The 22902-nt window shown below is 41.0% G+C and overlaps 1 protein-coding gene across 2 annotated transcripts in view; it reads right to left on the bottom strand.

Moving 5' to 3' along the window:
* Window positions 1-22902, bottom strand: part of LOC128983554 (heparan-alpha-glucosaminide N-acetyltransferase) — a 178335-nt gene that overhangs the window by 104037 nt on the left and 51396 nt on the right. For both annotated transcript variants that reach the window (XM_054402867.1, XM_054402868.1), the window contains exons 5-6: window positions 18117-18202; window positions 14573-14634 (exon numbers count right to left, since the gene is read on the bottom strand). In XM_054402867.1, the coding sequence (XP_054258842.1) occupies window positions 14573-14634; window positions 18117-18202 (148 nt within the window). The remainder of the gene's footprint in view (window positions 1-14572; window positions 14635-18116; window positions 18203-22902) is intronic.

The raw sequence follows: 22902 nt of genomic DNA, 5'->3' as shown, positions 1-22902 counted from the left end.
GGTTAAATTACCTCTGTGTCTGCCGGTCGATCCTATAACGGTAGGCTTACTTTTATTTTTACTATCTGATCTCGTTTGCATGGCTCAATCACGTCCTGGTTGAAGTTCGTTCGCTACGCTCACTCACCTGTATGTTGGAGCTCGTTCGCTGCGCTCACTTTCCTTCAGGTTAGCTCGTTCGCTACGCTCACTTGCCTTCAGGTTAGCTCGTTCGCTACGCTCACTCGCCTCCAGGTTGCAAATTAGCTGTTGTCATAAATGTAAAAGAAATAATAGTGCTAGTGCTGCACCCTGTTGGTAATCCTTGTAACTTTAATGCTATTGAACATCACAGAACAGAACCAACTTGTTTAATTGAAACAGCTGTTAAGATTCAATAATTTCATTTCTCATAAGGTTAACATGGGCTTCCAGAAATTCCACGTCAAAAATCGACAAAAACTTGATTTTCAAGGGTTTACTGTTAAATATCTAACTGTCTCATATTCGATGAAATACGTCTAAAACCATCTCATATATGTATAGTATTTGGAAAATAAGTTTCAGGCGGGACAGTGCTATAGTTATTGAGGAGTAGTTGTAATAAAGTGCGTATTTTAGCGTTACCAAGAGAATGACAGATAGACAGACAGACAGACAGACAGACAGACAGACAGAAATTGAGATAAGGTTTGATTCGGTTTCTCTGACCTATGAAATGTAAAAATAACCAAAAAGTTCATTATTCTAAGCAATGTACAGACAAAACTCTAATTTTATTTATATAGATATATATATATAATGAAGCACATAACAACCAAGTTAAGGATATAAACAAATCAGGCATTTATCAAATTAAATGTTCAGACTGCAACAAATCCTACATTGGCCAAACAAGTCGTAGTTTTAAGAAAAGGTTCCAGGAACATATACAAGCGTTGAAATCAGGTAACAAAACTACAATGAAATCAAATTTTGCAGAGCACCTAATCGAAACTCGACATGAGTGCAAAAATATAAATGAAAATTTAGAAATTCTAGAATATGAAAGAAATAAAACAAAATTAAATGTCAAAGAAGATTTTCATATATACACAAATTACAAAAAATACCCTCAAAATTTATTGAATACCATGAACATAAATAAAACAAATCCGATATTTGAAGAAATCCTACAATTGCAATAAAACTGAAATATTATATAATATACACAAAATTAAACAAAGATTAAATCAAGATCCTCTAAATTCTAAGTTAACTTAACATATGACTATTTATTCCTTTCATTATTTTTGTTATTGTATTTGTAAATGTAAACATGACTATGACCTAAGTGTCGAAACATGTCGTTTATTAATTAAAAATGAATTTAAAAAGGGTACTAATGTTTTTATAATGTTTTCAATTATTTATATAGTAGTAGCCCTAATCACAATCATACTTATTATATATATATATATATATGAATTTGAACGGATGGTGTTTTTGGCCTCTAGGGACCTCAAAATGAAAAAAAATCGGTCCCGCGACCAGGTCTTACCATGAGTACTACGGTAATAGCTTATTCCCTATATGGGAAATTCGCTAAAAGAGTATTTTGTATTACCATTTGATTATTAAATATAGTTACACATATACAACAGATTTTAGAAAACAAAAATCAACGACGTACAATTTAGTTATTGATGATATTTTTTAGTTTAATTTAAGCATAGGTTTAGCAAAACACAATAACTTAATTTACCTAAATATACATATAAAAAAACAATGTGATGTGCAAATTATGTTAAGTTAATCCAACACAAGTTAAGCAGTTTGAATTTATTTAAAGTAGCATCCAAATTCATACAAAACATCTATACATTGTAATTTTCATACTGTTTCCATGAAAACATATCAATAACATTATTTTCATAACTTAGACGCTTTAAAAAATCCAAAGCAGAGCCGGAGTTGATACAGCAACTGTTATAGAATTTTTTTTTTCTTAGCAGTTCTTCTTGTTTACATTTAAATGTCAAAGCAAACGTAAACAAACATTGTTAGTGTTCTCATTGCAGCCATGGAGACCAGTCAATATTTACTTTTAAAATGTTCACCTCAGAACTTCTAAAGCCAAAGGGGCAAAGCCTACGGTCAGTTTTGAAATGTGAATAGTCCAATAATGGTCCTTGGTATGGTAGCTATATTTTTGTAAAATTTAAGGCCAGTTGGTTCAGTAGTTTTTGCACCTATTAGTAACACACATACAGACAGACACCATTAGATTTTTATATAATACTGTAGTATAGATAATACAACATTTTCTTGATTTAACTTAAACATCAATAACCCAAACAGATAACAGATAAACAGATAACCCAATTTTCGTATGGATGTAAACAAAATTGTACCATGGACATATGTTTTGATGTAAACAAAATTTCATTGTAAACTTGAACAAGTTCAGATGATTGACAACAGAATTCAGCACAAACTATGCAATTTTAAAAGTTAATATGACGAGGTTATATGCTTTCACGGGATATCATCCAAACGGAATAATACCTCCAATTTGGAGTTATTATTTTCTTTTAGCGGCAAATGAAAATGTAGCTGACTGAATATTAATAACAAATTATTATTTATTTCAGGATTTTAAGGCAAAATGTTAAGAATTATTTGAAGTTTAGAATTTTAATTTTTGGTTTACGTAAATGTTGAATAAGTGAGTAGATTTTTATACTCTGTGGTAGAACATTATATTCAGGTTATTTCACTTCCAATGGAATATCTTTTTCCTTTTTTAAACTTTTGTTAAAATACTACACTCCTATAATGAATATTGCTAGATTGGTTTTGTGAACTTAAAAATGAACATCGTGTGCGAAATACTAAGACGGGTGGATATTCAAGGTAATTTTCAAACAATGTGTATACACATAAAAACGAGAATGCTTATACTTTGGATCTTGAAAGAACACTTCAGGACTTTTAAATGGTAACATTATCCTTATTGCTATAACTAGGTCAAACAAACTAACAATTTCGTAACCAACTCGACCTCCCAAAAAATGTACTTTGTGTACTTGAAAAGAAATTGATAGTGAGTTAATAAGCAATTAGTTAGATTTTATAGCCTATTATTTGTATTAGAATACCACACTGTTTTGTTTAAGCTACAGTTGAATGTAAAAACCTTATTTGTTTACTTAACAGTTTACATAAAACTTAGTGTTTTAAAAAGTAAAATTCGTCTCTTGAACTTGGCCACCTCTGTGACTGGTAAGATTAGAAAAAGTTAACAAACACTTGACTTGAATAGACAAGCTCCTCCCCCCCCCGGGACGTCGCTGCTGTAGGCTCCGCCCCCATTTTTTGCCCCTGCTCATTAGGACCTTTGGTCAATCTGTATGTTAGAAACGACCCTTAAACCATTGGCCAATCTGTATGTAGCCGTCTGGTTCCAGCCCTGCCCGCAGCAATGTACGCTCGTCTAATTGATAGGCCTATCTTTAATCGTATTTAGTGAATTTCGCTATTGGAATGTAGGTAGCTATTAACGTAGGTGGCACGGTAAGACCTAGGCCCGGGAACGATTTACTTTTTCATTTTTTTGTCTCCAGAGGCCAAAAACATTCGTTCAAATTTTTGTATATGTATCGGACCATGGGAATGGAGTTTTATGGAGTAAAAAACTGGTTTTTCTCATATTCAAAAACATTTGTTTTTCTAATTTTTTACCCTCAAAACAAAACATTTCCCAATTTCTCACAAGACCTTTTTAAAGGGCTTCAAAAACAAATTATTTAGTATATCAAAGTGTTTTTTGTAAGGGAGAAATTTCAAAGAATTTAAAATTCTCATGTTATTCTTATGGAGAATATTGTAAAATGAAGTACAAGTAAAATGTAGTTCTGCCATTTTGATTAGGGGTGCGATATTGACCTCTGGTTTGCACCATTTAATTTCTCTTGCTTGATAAACCCTTTAAAATGAGGGGTCACATTATAGATGTTTACATTTGAAAATTTGGGGCTGCCACCAAAATACCCCATTTTGGGAGCTAGGGCAAAGTTGTAACTTTGATGAAAAAGTGCAATTTCTTATGTTGTAAATATGTACCGAGTTTGGTTTTCCTACCACAACGCGTTAAAAAGTTAGCTGGGGGGTTCCAGACTTTTGCCTAACCCTGTATTACAACTCTCAAGGCCTACCAATAGACGTGATCCACTATCAGCCACATTAGCAGAAATCTACATGCCCTGTTGTACAGACTACTTTTAATACTTTTAACTGAAATGGTGACCATACAAAAGTTGGTCTTTTAAGCCAAGTATGAATGGAGATGAGTGTAGGATGAGTAGCTCATACTCATCTTGTAGGTTGTTACTGACTAAGGACGACATGTTTCTTAGACAGACTGTTAATTAATAGCTCATACAGCCAATGGCAACTAAGGGATAGTGGAATTCAAACCTACCAAATACACAAACATATTGTGAGGTACCAAATTTTAAGGGGGGTAAAAACGTATTGCTAGTCAACAAACACCATAACTTACCCGATTTTTATCCACAACATCCTAATCCTAGGCCTATGTGTTGGCCCTAGCTTGGGCTATGGGCCAAAGAACGTAGGCCTACTTTTGATAACAGTGAAGTACACGAACACACCCACAACTACATATTTATTCATAATAGCAATCCTTTTCACCAAATAAAGTTAAAACGACCGATTTTACGAATATTTAACGCCGATGACAACATCACTTAACCTCGAAATGGTGTTTGTTGACCAACGACAGACGACAACTAGACCGGCTCAACAGGTGAATTTCCGATCAGCTGTTGGCTAGTTCTCAAACTCACCACCAGAGCGATTAAGCCTCGACCGAGGAAATCATGATTTGAGTCGGACAAGAAAGAATTATTCGCTGTTTGACCACCGACTAGCTCGCACGGGTTACGAATACAACGACACTACGATTATCACGAAGGTTAGCCACCATACTAGTTAGGCCCCTTTTTACGTTTTACGTTATTTCTGTTTTATCTTACGCATACTTTACTTATTATACCTTTTCGTTTTCTTAAAATTCCATTACGAATTATCTTAATTAATTTTTCTCAACTCGAGTCTTGACCCGCCAGTTCCTGCCTGCCAGTGACTAGCGGTGGCGATCGTTTATTTCATTTTAATTAATTAGTTTCGAAATTACGATTTCTCCGTTAGCTTAACGAGTAATTATTACTTATATTATTTTAATTGACTCGACGTTTTAATACCCCGAGACTTGTCGTCTAAGTTCTAAACCCCGTCTTTGGCGGGTGAAAGAATCAAGTCTTGGGAGCAGCTGATTTGAACAATCAAACAGCTACAATATTCATATTAAATTTATTTTAAATCATATCACGATAAATTATCCGTTCAGTTATATTAATTAGGCCCCGACGACTCTGTAGGAATTGTTTTTTTTACCTTTTAGTCGACATTAGATCGATTACCAACGTCTTTAACTAATTAGTTGCATTTTAATACGAGTATTTATATCACATTGGCTTAAGATTGGATACTCGTCGGCCCTACAGAGTCATTATAAAAGTTAGGCAAAATTCTCCAAAACACTTTTACGAAGGCTGGGATGATATAACTCCAACTGAGCGTCTGCAGGATTTCCTGAGCGCTTCTAGAGCTCTGAGCCTTCGATTAAATTTAAATAAATTGATCAGTCAAAGCCGTGACAACTTCGTATCGACCCCTGGATTTTTCTCGGCTCCTTCTGAGCATTCCGGGGAAGAAATTTGAGTGTGGCTGGTTCTAGGGGTAGGCCTAGCCTGACTTGGTGAATACTAGTTTATTACCCCCCTAGAATTCTGCGTCACATCTCTGGCGCCCGAACATTTGGACTCGAAAACACGGTTTTGACTTCGAAATTTAGACGAAATGACTGGAGAAACAAAATCAACGACTTCGAGTACCCCGACGACCATCGCCCGACCCGATACGCTACCGATCGGCCACGTGACGATATCCACGGTGGGAATTCAAACGTCAACGACGACCACGACCACGACGACGATCTCCCAAATACCTTCGACGATGGAGAGCATCCCGAAATCGCCGTTGGACGACCCACGCGTCGGCTGGATTCATACTCTGAGCAAACAGCACCTGATTGCTGAGATGACAAAATATCAGCTAGATACTGAGGGTAGCGTCGCCGAGCTCCGCAAACGTTTTTGCGATTATTGGAAGAACCCGTTGGGAAGCATCGGTCAACCGATGAACCCGACGGCGATCGCGGTATCGGAGCCTACTGCCTCTACAGCCTACGATACACAATTTCGACCACAGTGGCTGGCACCTCCTTCAACGCAACAGGAGATGGCCAGCGTTCGAGAAATGCTGGGACTCCCACCAAACGCCGATTCTGAGTCCGTTCGACGAACTCTCGCGACGTTGGTGAAGCTGCCGGCTAACGCCCCGTCACCTGGTCAAGATATTACGTCACGTCACACACTTTTCGGACAACTGGCGGAACACGACTATCGTACTACGTTTGATAGACCCAACGAACGGCCAACAGCTTACCCGACGACCTACGAAACGACCCTGCCTCAACCGTACGCCTTCCAGTCGCAAACCCAGACGTCTCGTTACGATTTCGGCGACCGGACAAACCACTGGTCACAGCCCAACCAGGACCCGTGGACGTCACGATTCCAACCCGGCTTCTCAACCTCACGTCCAGACGACCCTAACCCGTGTGGTGGGACGAGAGTGGGAGACGACACGCCGTCGTTGTGCAATCGGGTGCGCAAGTGGAATCTGCGGTTTGACGGCAAGAAGGACCCGGTCTCGTTTCTAGAACGTCTGGAGGAGTTGGCGGAAGCCTACTCGATCGACCTCAATGAAGTGACGAAGGCACTGCCGGAACTTCTTCACGGCCCGGCATTGCTTTGGTATCGGAACTGTCGCGGTAGCTGGCGGACGTATCAAGATTTCAAACGTCAGTTCGAAGATCAATACCTCCCTCCATTATATCGACAAGATCTAGACGACGAGGTAAGGCGACGGACACAAGGCGAGCGCGAATCCATTCGTGACTACGTCGTCGCGCTCTCAACGTTGATTCGGAGGAGCGGTACGTTCTCGCAGCAGGGTAAACTCGACCTCATATACCGCAACATGCGCCCGGAGTACAAACTCGTCTTACGTCGTACCGATTTTTGTACTCTGGAGGAGTTGTTGGAAAGAGCTGAGGGGTACGAGGCGTATGTACGTTGCCGACAGACCTTTCGTCCGCCGCCACCACCTTCGATGTCGCTGATCCCGGAAACCGCCTACGTTCGAGATCGGAAAGTCGACCGGGTCTACAACAGCGCGGCGATTGATCGCTGGTCAGACGACCGTGCCGAGGAATCCGAGGTGACGGCCAGGTCACGACCTGGTAAACCCTTGGAGGACGGCCGCAAGAGAACGACGTTTGCGCGGTCAAACCCCCGTGACCTTTCGCCACGAGACGACTACAGGCGGAGGCGGACACCGGACTCTACGAGGACCAGATCGCCCGGTACGACGAACGAACGAGCGGCAGGCTCTCGGCAATTCGTGTGCTGGAACTGCGACGAAACCGGACATCTGTTTCGCGAGTGTTCGAAGCCCAAGGTCCTGCGTTGCTACCACTGCAAGAGGGTAGGCATCTCGACGCGTCGTTGCAACTGCGGCTCTGGAAACGGACATCGGGTTCAGTCTGCGGGAGGTCGCCTGAGCCCCGTAGAACGAAACGCCGTACGACCTCCGAGGAGTGGAATCGCTGGCTCGGCTTCATAACGGAATTCACTGGAACCGTCAGCCGCGAACGCGCCCCCAGAGATGACCGACCCTTCGTCGACGTGGTCATCTCAGGTGAGACGTTCAGCGCCCTCGTCGATACCGGCTCGTCGGTCAGTCTGATTGGAGATCGCGCCGTACGTCACCTTCGGGCGTGCGGCAGCGTACCCGACCAGGCTGACGTCAACCTACGTATGGCCAACGGAGCGAGTTGCCGTGTCTCGGATCGATACAGAGTGGATGGTGAAATCGCGGGCCAGACGTATTCGTGGGATGCCCTACATGTCCCGAATCTGAGTGTGGAGGTGGTACTCGGCATTCGGTGTATTACTGACCTCGCTCTTGTCAGTGTACACACCGCTGTACGAAACCTCCGCAACGACGACGTTCCCCCGTCCTATCCGGTAGACGCCCTCGAGAATTTGACCTCCGAAGAAGACACGAGACTCGCGGAATTCCTGGAACGCGAACTTCCGCTGTTTGACGACGTTTCGGGGAAAACGGCGTTGGCTGAGCACACGATACGGCTCAAAGAAAACGCCGTCCCCGTCAAGCAGCGGTATTACCCCAGAAATCCCGCGATGCAGGCTATCATCGACGAAGAGGTGGCGGCGATGCTCCGCGATGGTGTTATCGAACCATCGGATAGCCCTTGGAGTTCGCCAGTCGTGTTGACGAGGAAGAGCAACGGAAAGTTTCGGTTTTGCATCGATATGCGCAAAGTCAACGAATGCTCTGTCCCCGACGCGTATCCGCTGCCCAGAATCAACGCGATTCTGGAGAAACTACGGCCGGCGAGGTACATCAGCACACTGGACTTAAAACAAGGCTATTGGCAGGTGCCGTTAGCGAAGGAAAGCCGACCGATCACCGCGTTCACCGTACCTGGGTTAGGCCTATTCCAGTTCACGGTTATGCCCTTTGGACTCCATTCCGCCGGAGCGACCTTTCAACGCCTCCTGGATAAGGTCATCGGTCCGGAGCTGGAGCCGAAGGTGTTTGCCTACCTCGACGACCTCGTTGTGGTGTCCGCCACGTTTACTGAGCACTTGCAGATCCTCCGGGTGGTCTTCGAACGCCTTAGAAAGGCTGGCCTACGTTTAAACCCAGAGAAGTGTAACTTCTGCAAAAAGGAGCTCAGATATCTCGGACACGTCGTCAACAACGAGGGGATATCGACCGACCCAGAGAAGGTCCGTGCTATCGCCGAGTTCCCACGACCTACGAACGGCAAAACCCTACGGAGCTTTCTCGGTCTTGCATCCTGGTACCGTCGTTTCGTGGACAGGTTTGCCCAAGTAACCGCCCCGATGCGACAACTGTTGAAGAAGAACGCTCGGTGGCTGTGGGGCCCTGAACAGGAAGAATCGTTTGAGGAACTAAAACGACGCCTCACCTCCGCTCCTGTCCTGGCCTGTCCCGACTTCTCGGTCCCGTTTGTCCTCCAGACTGACGCGTCGACCATCGGTCTTGGAGCCGCTCTCACGCAGAACCAAGAATCCGGCGAGGTCGTCATCGCGTACGCCAGCCGACTGCTTACGGACCAAGAGAAGAATTATACAACGACGGAGTTAGAGTGTCTTGCTCTGGTTTGGGCGACCCGGAAATTCAAGCCGTACCTCGAGGGTTACAAGTTCGTCGCCATAACCGACCACGTCGCGCTGAAATGGCTAATGAGGCTACACGAGCCTAGCGGACGTCTAGCGCGGTGGGTGATGGAACTTCAGCAGTACACCTTCGAGATCAAGTACCGGAAGGGAACCCTGAACCGTGTCGCCGACGCATTGTCGAGGCAACCCGTGACCAACGAGGGCCAATCGGGCCTGGTCGCGGTGAGTCATCTCACATCGGAGGTGACAGACGCGCCTCGCGAGCGACGCACGACCAGACGCAGGGAATCGACGAGACCGGGAGACCAACGGAATGACACGACGCAATCCGACGCACGCCCCGACGAAGCCAACGACGTCCCTCCGACTGATTGGTACGACCGGTTGTACGCAGCCGTGACCGCCAACCCACGACGCTATCCGCGATATCAAATCGTGGAGAACCGCCTTTACCGAACCTCCCAACGCCATGGGAGTGGTGGTAAGCTGTCCTGGAGAATGTGCGTTCCTCCAGGGCAAGTAGAGGCGGTACTACGACAGAACCACGATGACGCTACGGCAGGACACCTTGGTGTCAAGAAAACACTTCGCCGTGTAGGGCCCGAATATTTTTGGCCTGGATGGCGTCGGGAGACGAAAGCCTACGTGAGATCCTGTGATGCCTGCCAAAAGTACAAGGTGGCGCAGACGAAACCGGCAGGGAAGATGTACTTCCGGGCTCCAAAAGGTCCGTGGTACACGGTGTCCGCCGATCTAGTGGGTCCACTACCCAGGTCGGGAAAGGGCCACCGCTTCCTGCTGGTGATCCAGGACACGTACAGCAAGTGGGTTGAGTTATGTCCTATCGGGTCAGCAACGGCCAAGAACGTTGTCAGCAAAACTAAAGAGATGCTCCTTCGATACGGAGCACCTGAGTCCATTATCACCGACAACGGGACTCAGTTCGTTTCGAACCTCTTTAGGGACCTGGCGACGGATTGGGACATAACTTTCACGAACACAGCTCCCTACAGTCCACAATCGAACCCGGTAGAACGAGTCAACCGCGTCGTGAAGACCATGATCTCTCAGTTCGTGAAGGAGAATCATAGGTCATGGGACGCCCATATCGCCGAGCTCCAGTTCGCCATAAACACCGCCGTCCACGATTCGACGGGTTACACGCCGGCGATGTTAACATTAGGCCGCGAACTCAGAGTCCCGAAAGCTGTCCGAGGGAAAACGTTGGAGGCGACCCCCGACGTTGACGGACAGCCAACGCTCGCCGAAGTCCACGATAGCCGCAGCAGAGAATTCGGACGCATCTACGAGAAGGTCCACGCCAACCTCAAGACCGCCTACGAGCAGCAGGCAAGGTACTACAACCTCCGCCGGCGGGAGGTGAGGTACCGCAACGGCGATCGCGTGCTGCGGCGGATTCACACGCTGTCTTCCGCGGCCGACGCCGTGGTCGGGAAGCTCGCCCCCAAGTTCGACGGACCCTGCGAGGTTGAGGAGCGGCGTGGGGCCAACCTCTACACGGTGAGAGACGTGCGCACGGGGGTGTCACACGTAGTTCACGTGAAGGACCTGAAGCCCTACCACCAACGTTGAGGGCCGAAGAATCATTTCCCTACGTTCAATGATTCAGAAGTATTTTTTGTTTGTTTTACCGTTCATCTTTTTTCCGATTTTACGAGAGGTGTTTTTATACCAGTTGGTTTTTATTTTCGTTTAAGAAGTTCTTTTTATTTTGTTATCAAGAAGATTTTATTGTTTTCGTTTCCTTTTCCCTCTCGTACACGACCTCTTCTTCACGTCGCCGTTTCTTCAGCTACCCCTTCTACGAGGCCTTTGGACCATCCCCCTCACGTTAGAAATCTTTTTTTTTTCTCTTTTTTTTGTGAAGTTGGTAAGGGGTGTGAGGTACCAAATTTTAAGGGGGGTAAAAACGTATTGCTAGTCAACAAACACCATAACTTACCCGATTTTTATCCACAACATCCTAATCCTAGGCCTATGTGTTGGCCCTAGCTTGGGCTATGGGCCAAAGAACGTAGGCCTACTTTTGATAACAGTGAAGTACACGAACACACCCACAACTACATATTTATTCATAATAGCAATCCTTTTCACCAAATAAAGTTAAAACGACCGATTTTACGAATATTTAACGCCGATGACAACATCACTTAACCTCGAAATGGTGTTTGTTGACCAACGACAGACGACAACTAGACCGGCTCAACAGGTGAATTTCCGATCAGCTGTTGGCTAGTTCTCAAACTCACCACCAGAGCGATTAAGCCTCGACCGAGGAAATCATGATTTGAGTCGGACAAGAACAAGAAAGAATTATTCGCTGTTTGACCACCGACTAGCTCGCACGGGTTACGAATACAACGACACTACGATTATCACGAAGGTTAGCCACCATACTAGTTAGGCCCCTTTTTACGTTTTACGTTATTTCTGTTTTATCTTACGCATACTTTACTTATTATACCTTTTCGTTTTCTTAAAATTCCATTACGAATTATCTTAATTAATTTTTCTCAACTCGAGTCTTGACCCGCCAGTTCCTGCCTGCCAGTGACTAGCGGTGGCGATCGTTTATTTCATTTTAATTAATTAGTTTCGAAATTACGATTTCTCCGTTAGCTTAACGAGTAATTATTACTTATATTATTTTAATTGACTCGACGTTTTAATACCCCGAGACTTGTCGTCTAAGTTCTAAACCCCGTCTTTGGCGGGTGAAAGAATCAAGTCTTGGGAGCAGCTGATTTGAACAATCAAACAGCTACAATATTCATATTAAATTTATTTTAAATCATATCACGATAAATTATCCGTTCAGTTATATTAATTAGGCCCCGACGACTCTGTAGGAATTGTTTTTTTTACCTTTTAGTCGACATTAGATCGATTACCAACGTCTTTAACTAATTAGTTGCATTTTAATACGAGTATTTATATCACATTGGCTTAAGATTGGATACTCGTCGGCCCTACAGAGTCATTATAAAAGTTAGGCAAAATTCTCCAAAACACTTTTACGAAGGCTGGGATGATATAACTCCAACTGAGCGTCTGCAGGATTTCCTGAGCGCTTCTAGAGCTCTGAGCCTTCGATTAAATTTAAATAAATTGATCAGTCAAAGCCGTGACAACTTCGTATCGACCCCTGGATTTTTCTCGGCTCCTTCTGAGCATTCCGGGGAAGAAATTTGAGTGTGGCTGGTTCTAGGGGTAGGCCTAGCCTGACTTGGTGAATACTAGTTTATTCCCCCCCTAGAATTCTGCGTCACAATATGTATAAATGGATTAAACCAGGCGCGTGCCTAAGGCTGAAAATTTAGGGTGCGTCAAAATATTGGAAGATAAATAATCGAAAAGGAGGTTTTAATCTAAAAAAATAAATGTTGAGCTATTAATATTGAGAACTGCAAAAATGCTATTTTAAATACTTTGATTGAGTATAAATGATTTCAAAACATTAAAGTCAAAGTCGATCATTTATTATGAATGAATGAATGAATGAGTTTATTCCACCACATAATAAATATATTTTTATAAATATGTTTTGAAATCTTTGTTATTTTATCATTTTATTATTTTACCATTTTTATTTATCATGTTTATTATAAACATGATAAATAAATCATCAATGGCTGTGCCGTGTTTTCTGTGCTGCCCTGTTGGTCTGGCGGACACGTCGTCGCTCGCAGGCATGGGCTATATTGAGCAGGCCTACCCCCCTGCTATCGTTTGTAATATAAACATACTGATGTAAGCTAAGAGAAGCTGGTGATCGATCTCATCACTTATCACATGTTGAAGATAGCTTCTTTGAAGAGCTTGTACACTTTAAATCCTATATTGAAAGTGTCAAGGATACACTTGAAAAATAAAGAAAACCCCATAGCTAAGACGAGAACCAAAATTGATATGAAACTCAAACTTGAAGCTAAATGTACAATTGAAAAACCTAACAAAATAGCTTTGCTAAGGTTTTTAAAGAAATTAGAGAAGGATATCTTCCATCAGTTTTTCCAAACGTAGATATATAAGGCCATTTTTAACGTCCAGAACTGTAGAACAATGTCCAAAAACCTCCGTTATGTTTATGATGAAAGATATGTTTAAATTTATATTTCCAGGGTCCAATGGAGGGGGGGGGGGGACTTTAGCCCCTATAGTCCCCCCCCCCACTTGGAACTGCCAATGTCCTTAACTGCCTCATCCAACGTGAATGAGGCGTTACATCCAGGTGCTTGTTCTTGATGTAAATACATTTTATTCAAGTCCACGTCATAAGGAAAAATACCCTAAAGATGAATTTTTTTTACCAGTTTGAACACATGCTCTTTCCATACTGAATGGTTCTTGTTGCACGTCACATTTGTATTTAGCATGTAACAACAATTACTATGTTTTTTTTTATATTGAAAACTGAGCTAAAATGTAAACAATTGGAAGAGTATGTTGTTTATACAGAATTAAGAGGTTTGAATATAAAAAAAATAGCGCATTTCACTTTGTCTGATTCAATTTTTCTAAAATATTTCCATAATCAAGTCTTATTTATTCCCTATTGCAAATAACATTAGTTCAATAATGAATGGATGCATTCAATTTTAGTAAGGTGCAATATTAGCAAAAAAAAAAAAAAAAAAAAAACGGCCTAACCTCAACATCTAAAGTGAAAGATAACTTTTTGACTCCAAACTTTTCAATATAACTTAGTCATTGTATGGTAAAAAATTTGGAACAACACCATTTTGGACGTCGGGTTTTGGGGGGGGGGGGGGTTAAAAACGAACAATTTGTACTTTTTCCTTTTTGTGAAATGATTTTAAATTTAAGTGGTTTAAGTTAGCGCAAAATACATTATAAAAAAAATGATCCACGATAAATTTCTAACAAAAATGATCCTCTTTAAAAAACTTGTTAAAGTGTAATAGTTAAAAAAGTAAGAGTAAAAATTTAAAAATGGAAATTTGTAATGCTTTAAAATGCTTTAAGTTCCGGGACCGCAAAATATATATATAGATAGAGCTACAAAATTTGGAACAGAGTCACTGGACATAAAAATAATTTTAAAATCCTACCTCCTCAGGGGTCAGCCCACTAGGAGTCAGAAGAAAATATTTTTTTAATACCACACATGGCAATTCTATGCTTACCCTCGGAATGTATCAAGTGACCTGATTCTTGCTCTCTTGGGAGTTGTGTCTTGTTTATTATCCTGCAACATAACAAAAACAAACTAATGATTTGACAAGGATTTGTATATGTATAAACACTGTAAAAGTGGACATTGTCTTCTACCGGGTGTCCGAAAAAGAACTCCCTAGTTTTAAAAATTCCTCTCGATAGTATTAGTTCGAATAGATGAGTAATAATCTTTTGGTGCTGTAGAGTATACTTGTAAGTTTTAGTTTTGTGCAATAGCAATAAGTTTGGTACACCTGTTTGATCTTGAGCGTAGTTTTCGCAATAAGTAATAATAAAAATAATAAAATATAATGATAAATAACCCAGCTGCAGCAAACCTGCAGACTAAGCGAATTTCCATTTACCTGGCTGGATTTCTACAGTCTAACCTTGATATAACGAACCTCGATATAACGAATTCCTTGATATAACGATTTTTTTTTTAATCCCCTAGAACTCTCCATAAGACAACATGTATATTTTACCTCTACATAACAAACAAACCATAACGACGACCTTGATTTAACGAATTTTTCGTGATTTCGGTTAAAATAAGACACCTCAATATAACCTTAATATAGTATTTATCATTGTCAGAACCTCCACATTGTGAATTTAACCTCTGCATAATGTATTGTCTACGTCCTTCCCTCGATATAACAAATCCCCCACCCAGTTATTGTTTTGGGAAAATCTGTTTCTTTATCAAATGAAATGGAAAGGTCACGTCATCGCTTGCACTAACATTCGTCTGCTCCGTTTTAAGTCTTTGTCTGCTGTCGCTGCGCGCACTATGTTGCAACTGAGAACTGATTTCATTCACTGAGGACTGATGACGACGTAATGTTTAGTAAGCTGTGATTGGGCGATATGGGATAACTATGGTGAATTGTACAATTTTTGGATAAAGAGAAACCTAAGAAAGAATATAAAAACAAAACCAAAGAGAAAGAATAGCAACATCGTTATTTTAACATTCCTTTTACGAGTGTTTTTACTATCCTTAAGTTGGCTATGATTATACACTTTTATGACTTATCTAATGATTTATTGTTTTGAATACGATTTGTTTCAACTAGCAACACCAATGCTATAGTTAATGATTATTATTGACATTCCTCTGTTGTGACAAATCAGTACTGTACTGTATCGCGAGCAGTAGCTTACAAAACTTTCTACTGTTTTGTTTTGTTATTTACATGGTTTATGACTACGCAAGACAGTGTTTGACTAGGTTTTAGAAGGGTTAGAACAAGGTGTGATTTTAAACTCTCAGTTTTAACCTGTACCAAGGTCAATGCCATTGTCATGATTACGTAATATCCAAGATCCCTCCCATAACCAATTTAAACCCCATCCCCCCCATACCCCCCCCCACCCATAAACCCCCGTTTCTATAGTCCAATCATGCTGGTTTGGATCGCTCCCATCATCATAATTTGAACAAGAGTCATGCACTTGAATGAAGTGCATTGAATCCAGTCCTCCTTTGGTGGTTTCTCTGGACAGATAATATTGGTACTTGATGTCCTTGGTTGTTGAATTGTTCTTTTACCTTTGGATTTCTTCAACGAGGTGTGAACACTGAAATAAATGTTTGGGGCATGCGAACTCTTACCTCAAAGGCAATGCAAACTCTTGCATTCAAAGTTTTTACATGTAAGGAGCTGCTGCTCGCTGTGGCCATTAATGGAACTAAACTAACATGGCTATGATGAGTAGAGCGTTAAATGACGATTAAACTATATATGATTGAAACAATTGAATTAAATATTGAAATAAGGTATACTAGTTCCCAAATTCTGAAATATTAGTTCAAAATAACGGTAAAATTATCTTACCTCACTGTGAGATGAATAAACAGAGAGGAACCATCAAACTACGGAGGAATGGCATGGGTACTGTCTTGTACCGGATGAGACTCAGTGGTACCAACTAGCTCAAGCGCAAAGTAAAAAATTTCGGTCTGCGTACTCTTACCCCGTGCACACTCTTGCCCCAAGTTACTCTACTAGTGTTAAATAGTTATTTGTGTAACTAGTGGGCAAAGTGGCACTTTGCTACACACGAGAGCAATGTTTACGGAATGATCTCGAGTGCAGCAAAGGCCTTTTGCACTCGTGTTACACATTATATTTTTCCTACAGTCACTATAAAGCATATTAATAAATAATTAGTCTTTCAAACACTATACAACAAGTTTTTAGGTTCAGCTGGCAACACAAATAGGTGCCCTAGGGAAAGTAGTACCCGGTCCGTATCACTCTGCTATTTTTCCTCGGCAAGAAATGTGCTCCGCGACTTGAGAATATAGTTCTGTATGTTTTTGCAATTTGAAGTGGTTTCCGCGCCTAAAAAAAATGCTTTAAAGGTATTTTCTTCTTTATTAAGATCTTAGGAATGTTTTTAAAACGTTTAAAAGAAAAGTCCAGGAAGTTCAGAAATACCGAAACTATAAACACAAAATGATAGGTAAAATCGTAGTTATAATAGTCAATCAGCTGCTCATTGTATTATTATCTTTAAGTGTTGCCAACCTATTTCCAAGCGTACACGGATTACGTGCATAATAGAACCACACTGTTTTGTGTTGTTTCGTTGGAATCCTGATGTGCGCCAAAGTATAAACCGTACGACAAAGTATAAACTGTACGACAAAGTATAAATATGCAGCAATTAGCAGCTCTCTGTACTATAAACAGTACAAGGAAGCCAACTTTGTTGGGTGACTGTAGGAAAAAAACTTTTATTTCATTACCTTTCAAATAATGTATCAGTCTTCGCTACTGCAATAGTATGAAATTTTCCATTCACATGGACCAGCGACGCACATATGCGACGGCCGGTTTCCACCCATAGACTGCTGTCGCATATATGCGACGGCTAGTCACATTAAAATAGACTGCCAACGCATATTTGCGTCGGGGTTCTAATGTTATTAAAATGCTTATATCTTTGTAGTGGTCTATTTGAAGGCACGGAATACCCTGCAGTGGTCTACAGAGATGTCTGACGCACAACTGCGTCGCTTGGTCTGTGGATATGATGATTGGTGACGTCATATAATAGTTGGAAAAACTGGTCTTTACTTTTCTGCATCACTGTCTGTATGTATGCTGCATTATCCTATGTAGCTTTTATATTTGTTCAGTTATAAACTGTTCTTGAATAATCCGTTTATTTTTTACTTACTTTTACCTTAAAACACAAAAAAATTAACTGTCACATATATGCGATGTTTAGTCTATTTTAAGAAAACTGTGATAATTTTCACTATTTTCTTCGCTATAGACCGGGCGTCGCAAATATGCGACATTACAAAAGGTTATAAAAAATACAAAGAAACAAGAATAATTTGTTTACAAACACGATTGTAGCGTATTACAATGTAAATGGTCACTGTTTTACAGGTTTTCGCCCGTGGTCTGTGTGTACTGAGGTTCAGAGAGATGGTCAACTGTGAACTTATTGATAACTTATGAAATTAGCCGTGTTTAAATATAAATCACTTACTGTTCCATTTCTGTAGAGTCTTCTTAAGGATATTATGACAGCAATAGAAGTGAGCACCAGCAGAAAAACCAATAAGAGTGTTAGTGCTGTAAACATAATTTTATAGATTAGTCTGATTAGAACACTGTTAAACTAAATTGTATTAAACTAGTTGTTTCCAGTTAAGGGCGCGCTTTACCCCTGACGCGCAACCGAATGCAAGGGTTTGCAAGATTTCTCTTTTCACCTGCTACATTGAAGATAGAATCAAATTTAAGGTCTCATATTAAAGAGGATGAAATTTTCTATAGTTCTGCGTTTCTATATTTCAATTATCTTTATTACACACCTTATAAACTTGAGTTTTATTACAAGAAAAAAGGGCCTTTTCGACTAGCCGTAACTTATTTAAAAAACGTTATTTGAAAATTTTAAAAACGCAGAACTATAGATTGGTCTTTTTACTACTATAATCCGTTTAGAGTGCGTAGCTATCATTATTGGTTAATTCGAAAAGAGTAATCTTGGAAACCTCTGCAAATTAAAAATTACCACTGTGCGGTGCCGGCGTCTAGCGGCAGCTCGGGGAAGCTCGCCGGAAATCCCCCTCTCAGCACCGCTTCTCACCCCTCCAATGCTTGATCCACGTGTTTCCATCTGTCAAACCCGGCGCTACTCTACCTCTGTGTTTAATGCCTGCAGTACACTATTGCCGAATGTAGGCGAACTAAGGCCCCTATTACACGAGGTAGCCTGGCGACGTCGCCAGCGACCAAACTGGCTACTCAGCTTGTCATGGGGCATTGATTCTTAATCTTATGGATGTTATTACACGAGGATAGCCAGCGACGCAGCCACACTTTGGCGACCGACTGGCTACCGAGCCCCGTCGCCACTGTGGTAGCCACTGGCTACCCATATTGGCGACGCTGCGTTGTAGCATATGGAGCTTATTACACTAGGTCGCCAGTATCACGTCGCCACTCGGTCAGTTCATATCACGGGGGTACTTGCACACTGTTGTGCTGTGTGTTGTGAGACCTAACAACTCAAAGAAACTAGATTGTGACATACGAAAATAATTGAAAAATTTTGTATTGTCCGCACAGAGCTCATCAAAAAGGGCGTAATATAACCCTTTTGATTCTCTTGCACTAAGCATTGGATGAACGTACATTTTTCTCTTCCTTTGCCTCCTTTTCTTCAGAAGTAACAGAAGGAGAAGATACTTATAATCACTCATTATTCACTGTAAACACCGCTCATAACAAGTACAAGTGCAAGACAAGCACTCACAACAACGGCGCCACGGCGGTAAAATTCTGGCTACTCAACTGGCTACTCAACTGGTTATAGGTTTGGTGGCCAGTGCGTCGCCAGGCTACCTCGTGTAATAGGGGCCTAAGACGAGCGCGATAGTGTACTCGGTGTGCTCGTGTACATTTGGGGTAGTTCGCATCGCCAACATTCGTGTTCGGGTGCGCTCGCTTTTTTGGCAGTCTCCCGTCACGAATCAAAGGAGACGAACTAGGACGAATGCCGATCGCAGACGGGCACGAACACAGCCAGTACACACTCGCTGTCATTCGTAGTCATGGACACTCTTTCTACAGTATTTACTGCAGCGGTGGTGTAGTTAGAGATACTTTTAGTTTTTGTTAATCAATTATTTACTACTAGATCTTATATAGATAAATTGTACAAAGTATGGAGTGTTCTAATGAGGAATCACTGTTATTTTTGGAACTATACCGTAGTGAGCCTGTTCTGTGGCCGTGGGATGATTTAATTGCATAGCCTATATACATAAATAAAGTATCGCTTAAGAAAACAAACATTTTAATAAAAAAAATTGGCATTAATTTTACATTACGAAGCCGCAGAGAAGTAAGAAACATAGGATACATTCAAGTGGTGTCTAACTCAAACTACTGTAACGGAAATCATAGAATTTCCTCTATAATTTTCTAGAATAGTCTTTGACGTTAGCGGTTTGGGGTTTGGTGCGAATGTTTTGCCACGAATACGCAATATTGGACTCAACACAGTTCGGCCGAAGTTAGCCGATAGTGTACTTGGTTAGTTCGGGATCGTTTGGGCTTCACATTCGTCAACATTCGCGGTCGCAAACTAACGCGAACATTCGGCGAAACATTTGGGCGAATGTTTGGCGATAGTGTACTGGTAGCATAACTGTGTTTGTGAAGTTTAGAGATAGTTAAAAGTGAGTTTTTAAATGCCTGGAACTTCAAGGAAAACTCGTGTCAAACGACATTTGACACTTTCCACTAAAAGGAAAAGGTCTACAGCGAAGAATCTTGATAAGTGGTGGGAAAGAAAGAGAAATATTTGGTGAGTGGTTTGTTATATTATTGTTATTATTATTGTTAATTATGTTTAGGAATCAATATAAGGCAATTAATAAGCAGATAAAATTAGTACCGTAACTGTCTTTATAGGTTTGAAGGTCATTGTCAAAATAAGGCGAACTTATGACAAATAAGGCAACAACTGTTATAAGGGTTATAGCTACCAACAGACTGTCATTGTTTTGTTTATAATCCATAGCAAAAATCTATACAATCTATATCAGCTAGTACTTTGTGCAGTGAAATATAGTAATAAACAATGTACAAATAAATCTTAGATCTGTGTGTACCGGATAAGTAAATAACAGGGGGCCATTGTTAAAAATCAAATTATTAGTACCAGTTGTTTATACTCAATACAATAAACGCGCGGGCAATTTTTTAAATGTGTTTTAGATTACCATAAGCGGGATATAATCATTAAAAGGTTTAAAAAAGGTAACCTAATCATTATTTAAACTACCAATTTTTTTTCAGCCTAGTATCTGCAAGCGCAGGGGTGCCCACAAGGGGGGGCTGTGACGCAGACTGTGTCATTGAAATTCTTGGGGGGGGGCTAAAAAAATTCAAATGGGGGGGGGCTAAAGCTAATTGCAACAGTGTTCAACGTGACAACAATCCAAAATATATTACGAAGTCACCGTAATAGTTATATTATTTAATTAAATTAGTTAAAATAGGATTTTAGGATAGTTTAGGATTCGTGTAGAAAGTTATTATTTAAGATTAGCAAGTCGTGAGATCTAAGAGAAAGGGCACGGAATGGCTCAACTGCTGCGATAGATAATAGATAACACGTGGTACAGACACGTCCAGCTACACCGCGAGTTAGCACAAACCGCTTTGTTGACATAAAGCTCGTTAAAATACAATCAAGTAGCAAGTAGCATAGGTTACAATACTTTGAACTTATCTGTAGATACTCGATTACCTGAGTTAATAGGGAGAGGGGGGGGTAATGAAAAATACGGTTAATCCAATATAGTATAAAAACAGATGACAAACTCATTAAAACGCTGTAAACAGCCATTAACGTCACGATTTGCATTTTTATAAACGAAATTCAATGTTGCACAATCATTATTATTGTATATAAAAAATAAAATAGTAATCAAGATACTGTAATAATATAAATTAACAAAATTGAAATACTGTTTGTTTGTAGTTTGGACACCTCATGGTTTGTCAGTGGAGAAGATCATGAGAGACGATGAGTTCTGGAGGAAGAATATGGAAAATCCACTAACTGACTTCTATTTCAAATGCATTCTGCCAGAACTTATTGATCCCAGATACCCAAGAGGGCTACCCATCAGAGATAGGATATAAATTCTATTAGGGTCTATATCCGAGATTTAATTCATCAAATCATCAAAATCTATAATCCATAATCAACTCAATCATCAAATCCTTATTAATAAATATATTTTCAAATAATTTTATAATCCTACCGAGTTTTTAAATAGTTGCCATGTAATCCAGGATGTGGACTAGGGTCCTGTTGGAAAATAAAATAATATTAGGTACCCTTTATGTATTTGTTGTGTATACTTTGCATATAGTGAAGGACAAATTATAATGTGTATTTGTACGTCATGTACACAAATTTCCTTTTTTTACTGCCAATGTCCATAATTTTAAGATGTCTAATGGTGTAGAAAAAAAGTAATAATTTTGAATAACAAACATAGCTTACTTCGCTACATTCTACCATAGATGAAACAAACTTGTTGCTTAGTCTATGATTATACTGTACGCGACATCGGAGCGCTTACACCCAGTAGTAGCCTAGTTTGAGTTGTGTGGTTGTGTTGATGCGACGAGGCAAGGCTACCGAAAAGCGCTGGTCTACTGTGGCCGTGGCTGGCAGTGAGTGGTGCGCGGGCGGGCGCGACTGCGCGTGCGAGAGCCATCTCAGTCTCAAGCGCTGTGCAGCCCGGAGTTCGTTGCTTGCCAGTTGCGGCCATCTTGCCATTTCCCCTCTCGCCGCATCGCTCCTAGCGCTCCCACCTCATAACGGCGTAACTGGCGTTAGCAACAACGATCGCAGGATTTCTACTGCGGGTAAAGCGCGCCCTTAATAATATTAACTATACTCCAATATAGGCCTAATCTATACTATTCATATCTATATACTATTATAATATCACATGAATATTCTCCTACATCAACTAAGTCGGAGGTTTTGGATGCTGACAATCTCAATAACTATTTTATTGAATGTGTTAATGAGCTAGAAAACGAAATCCCTCTCACTAACACACCTGCGCATGAGTTGCTGGGGACTCCCCCTATAGGACAATTACATTTCCAATGGAGGGAGGTATCATGGCAAGAGGTTAACAATGTTGTAGCTAATTTCTCAAATTCAAAAGCTATGGATCATTACTGGTTTTCAAATTATAGCATCAAACAAATAATTAATTTTATAAGTGAGC

The sequence above is a fragment of the Macrosteles quadrilineatus genome, unplaced genomic scaffold (assembly GCF_028750875.1).
Source record: "Macrosteles quadrilineatus isolate MER2022 unplaced genomic scaffold, UCM_ALF_1.0 Scaffold_1__1_contigs__length_201487025, whole genome shotgun sequence".
NCBI lineage: Eukaryota > Metazoa > Arthropoda > Insecta > Hemiptera > Cicadellidae > Macrosteles > Macrosteles quadrilineatus.
The sequence above is the reverse complement of the archived record's forward strand: the minus strand, read 5'-3'. Positions and strand labels throughout refer to the sequence as shown.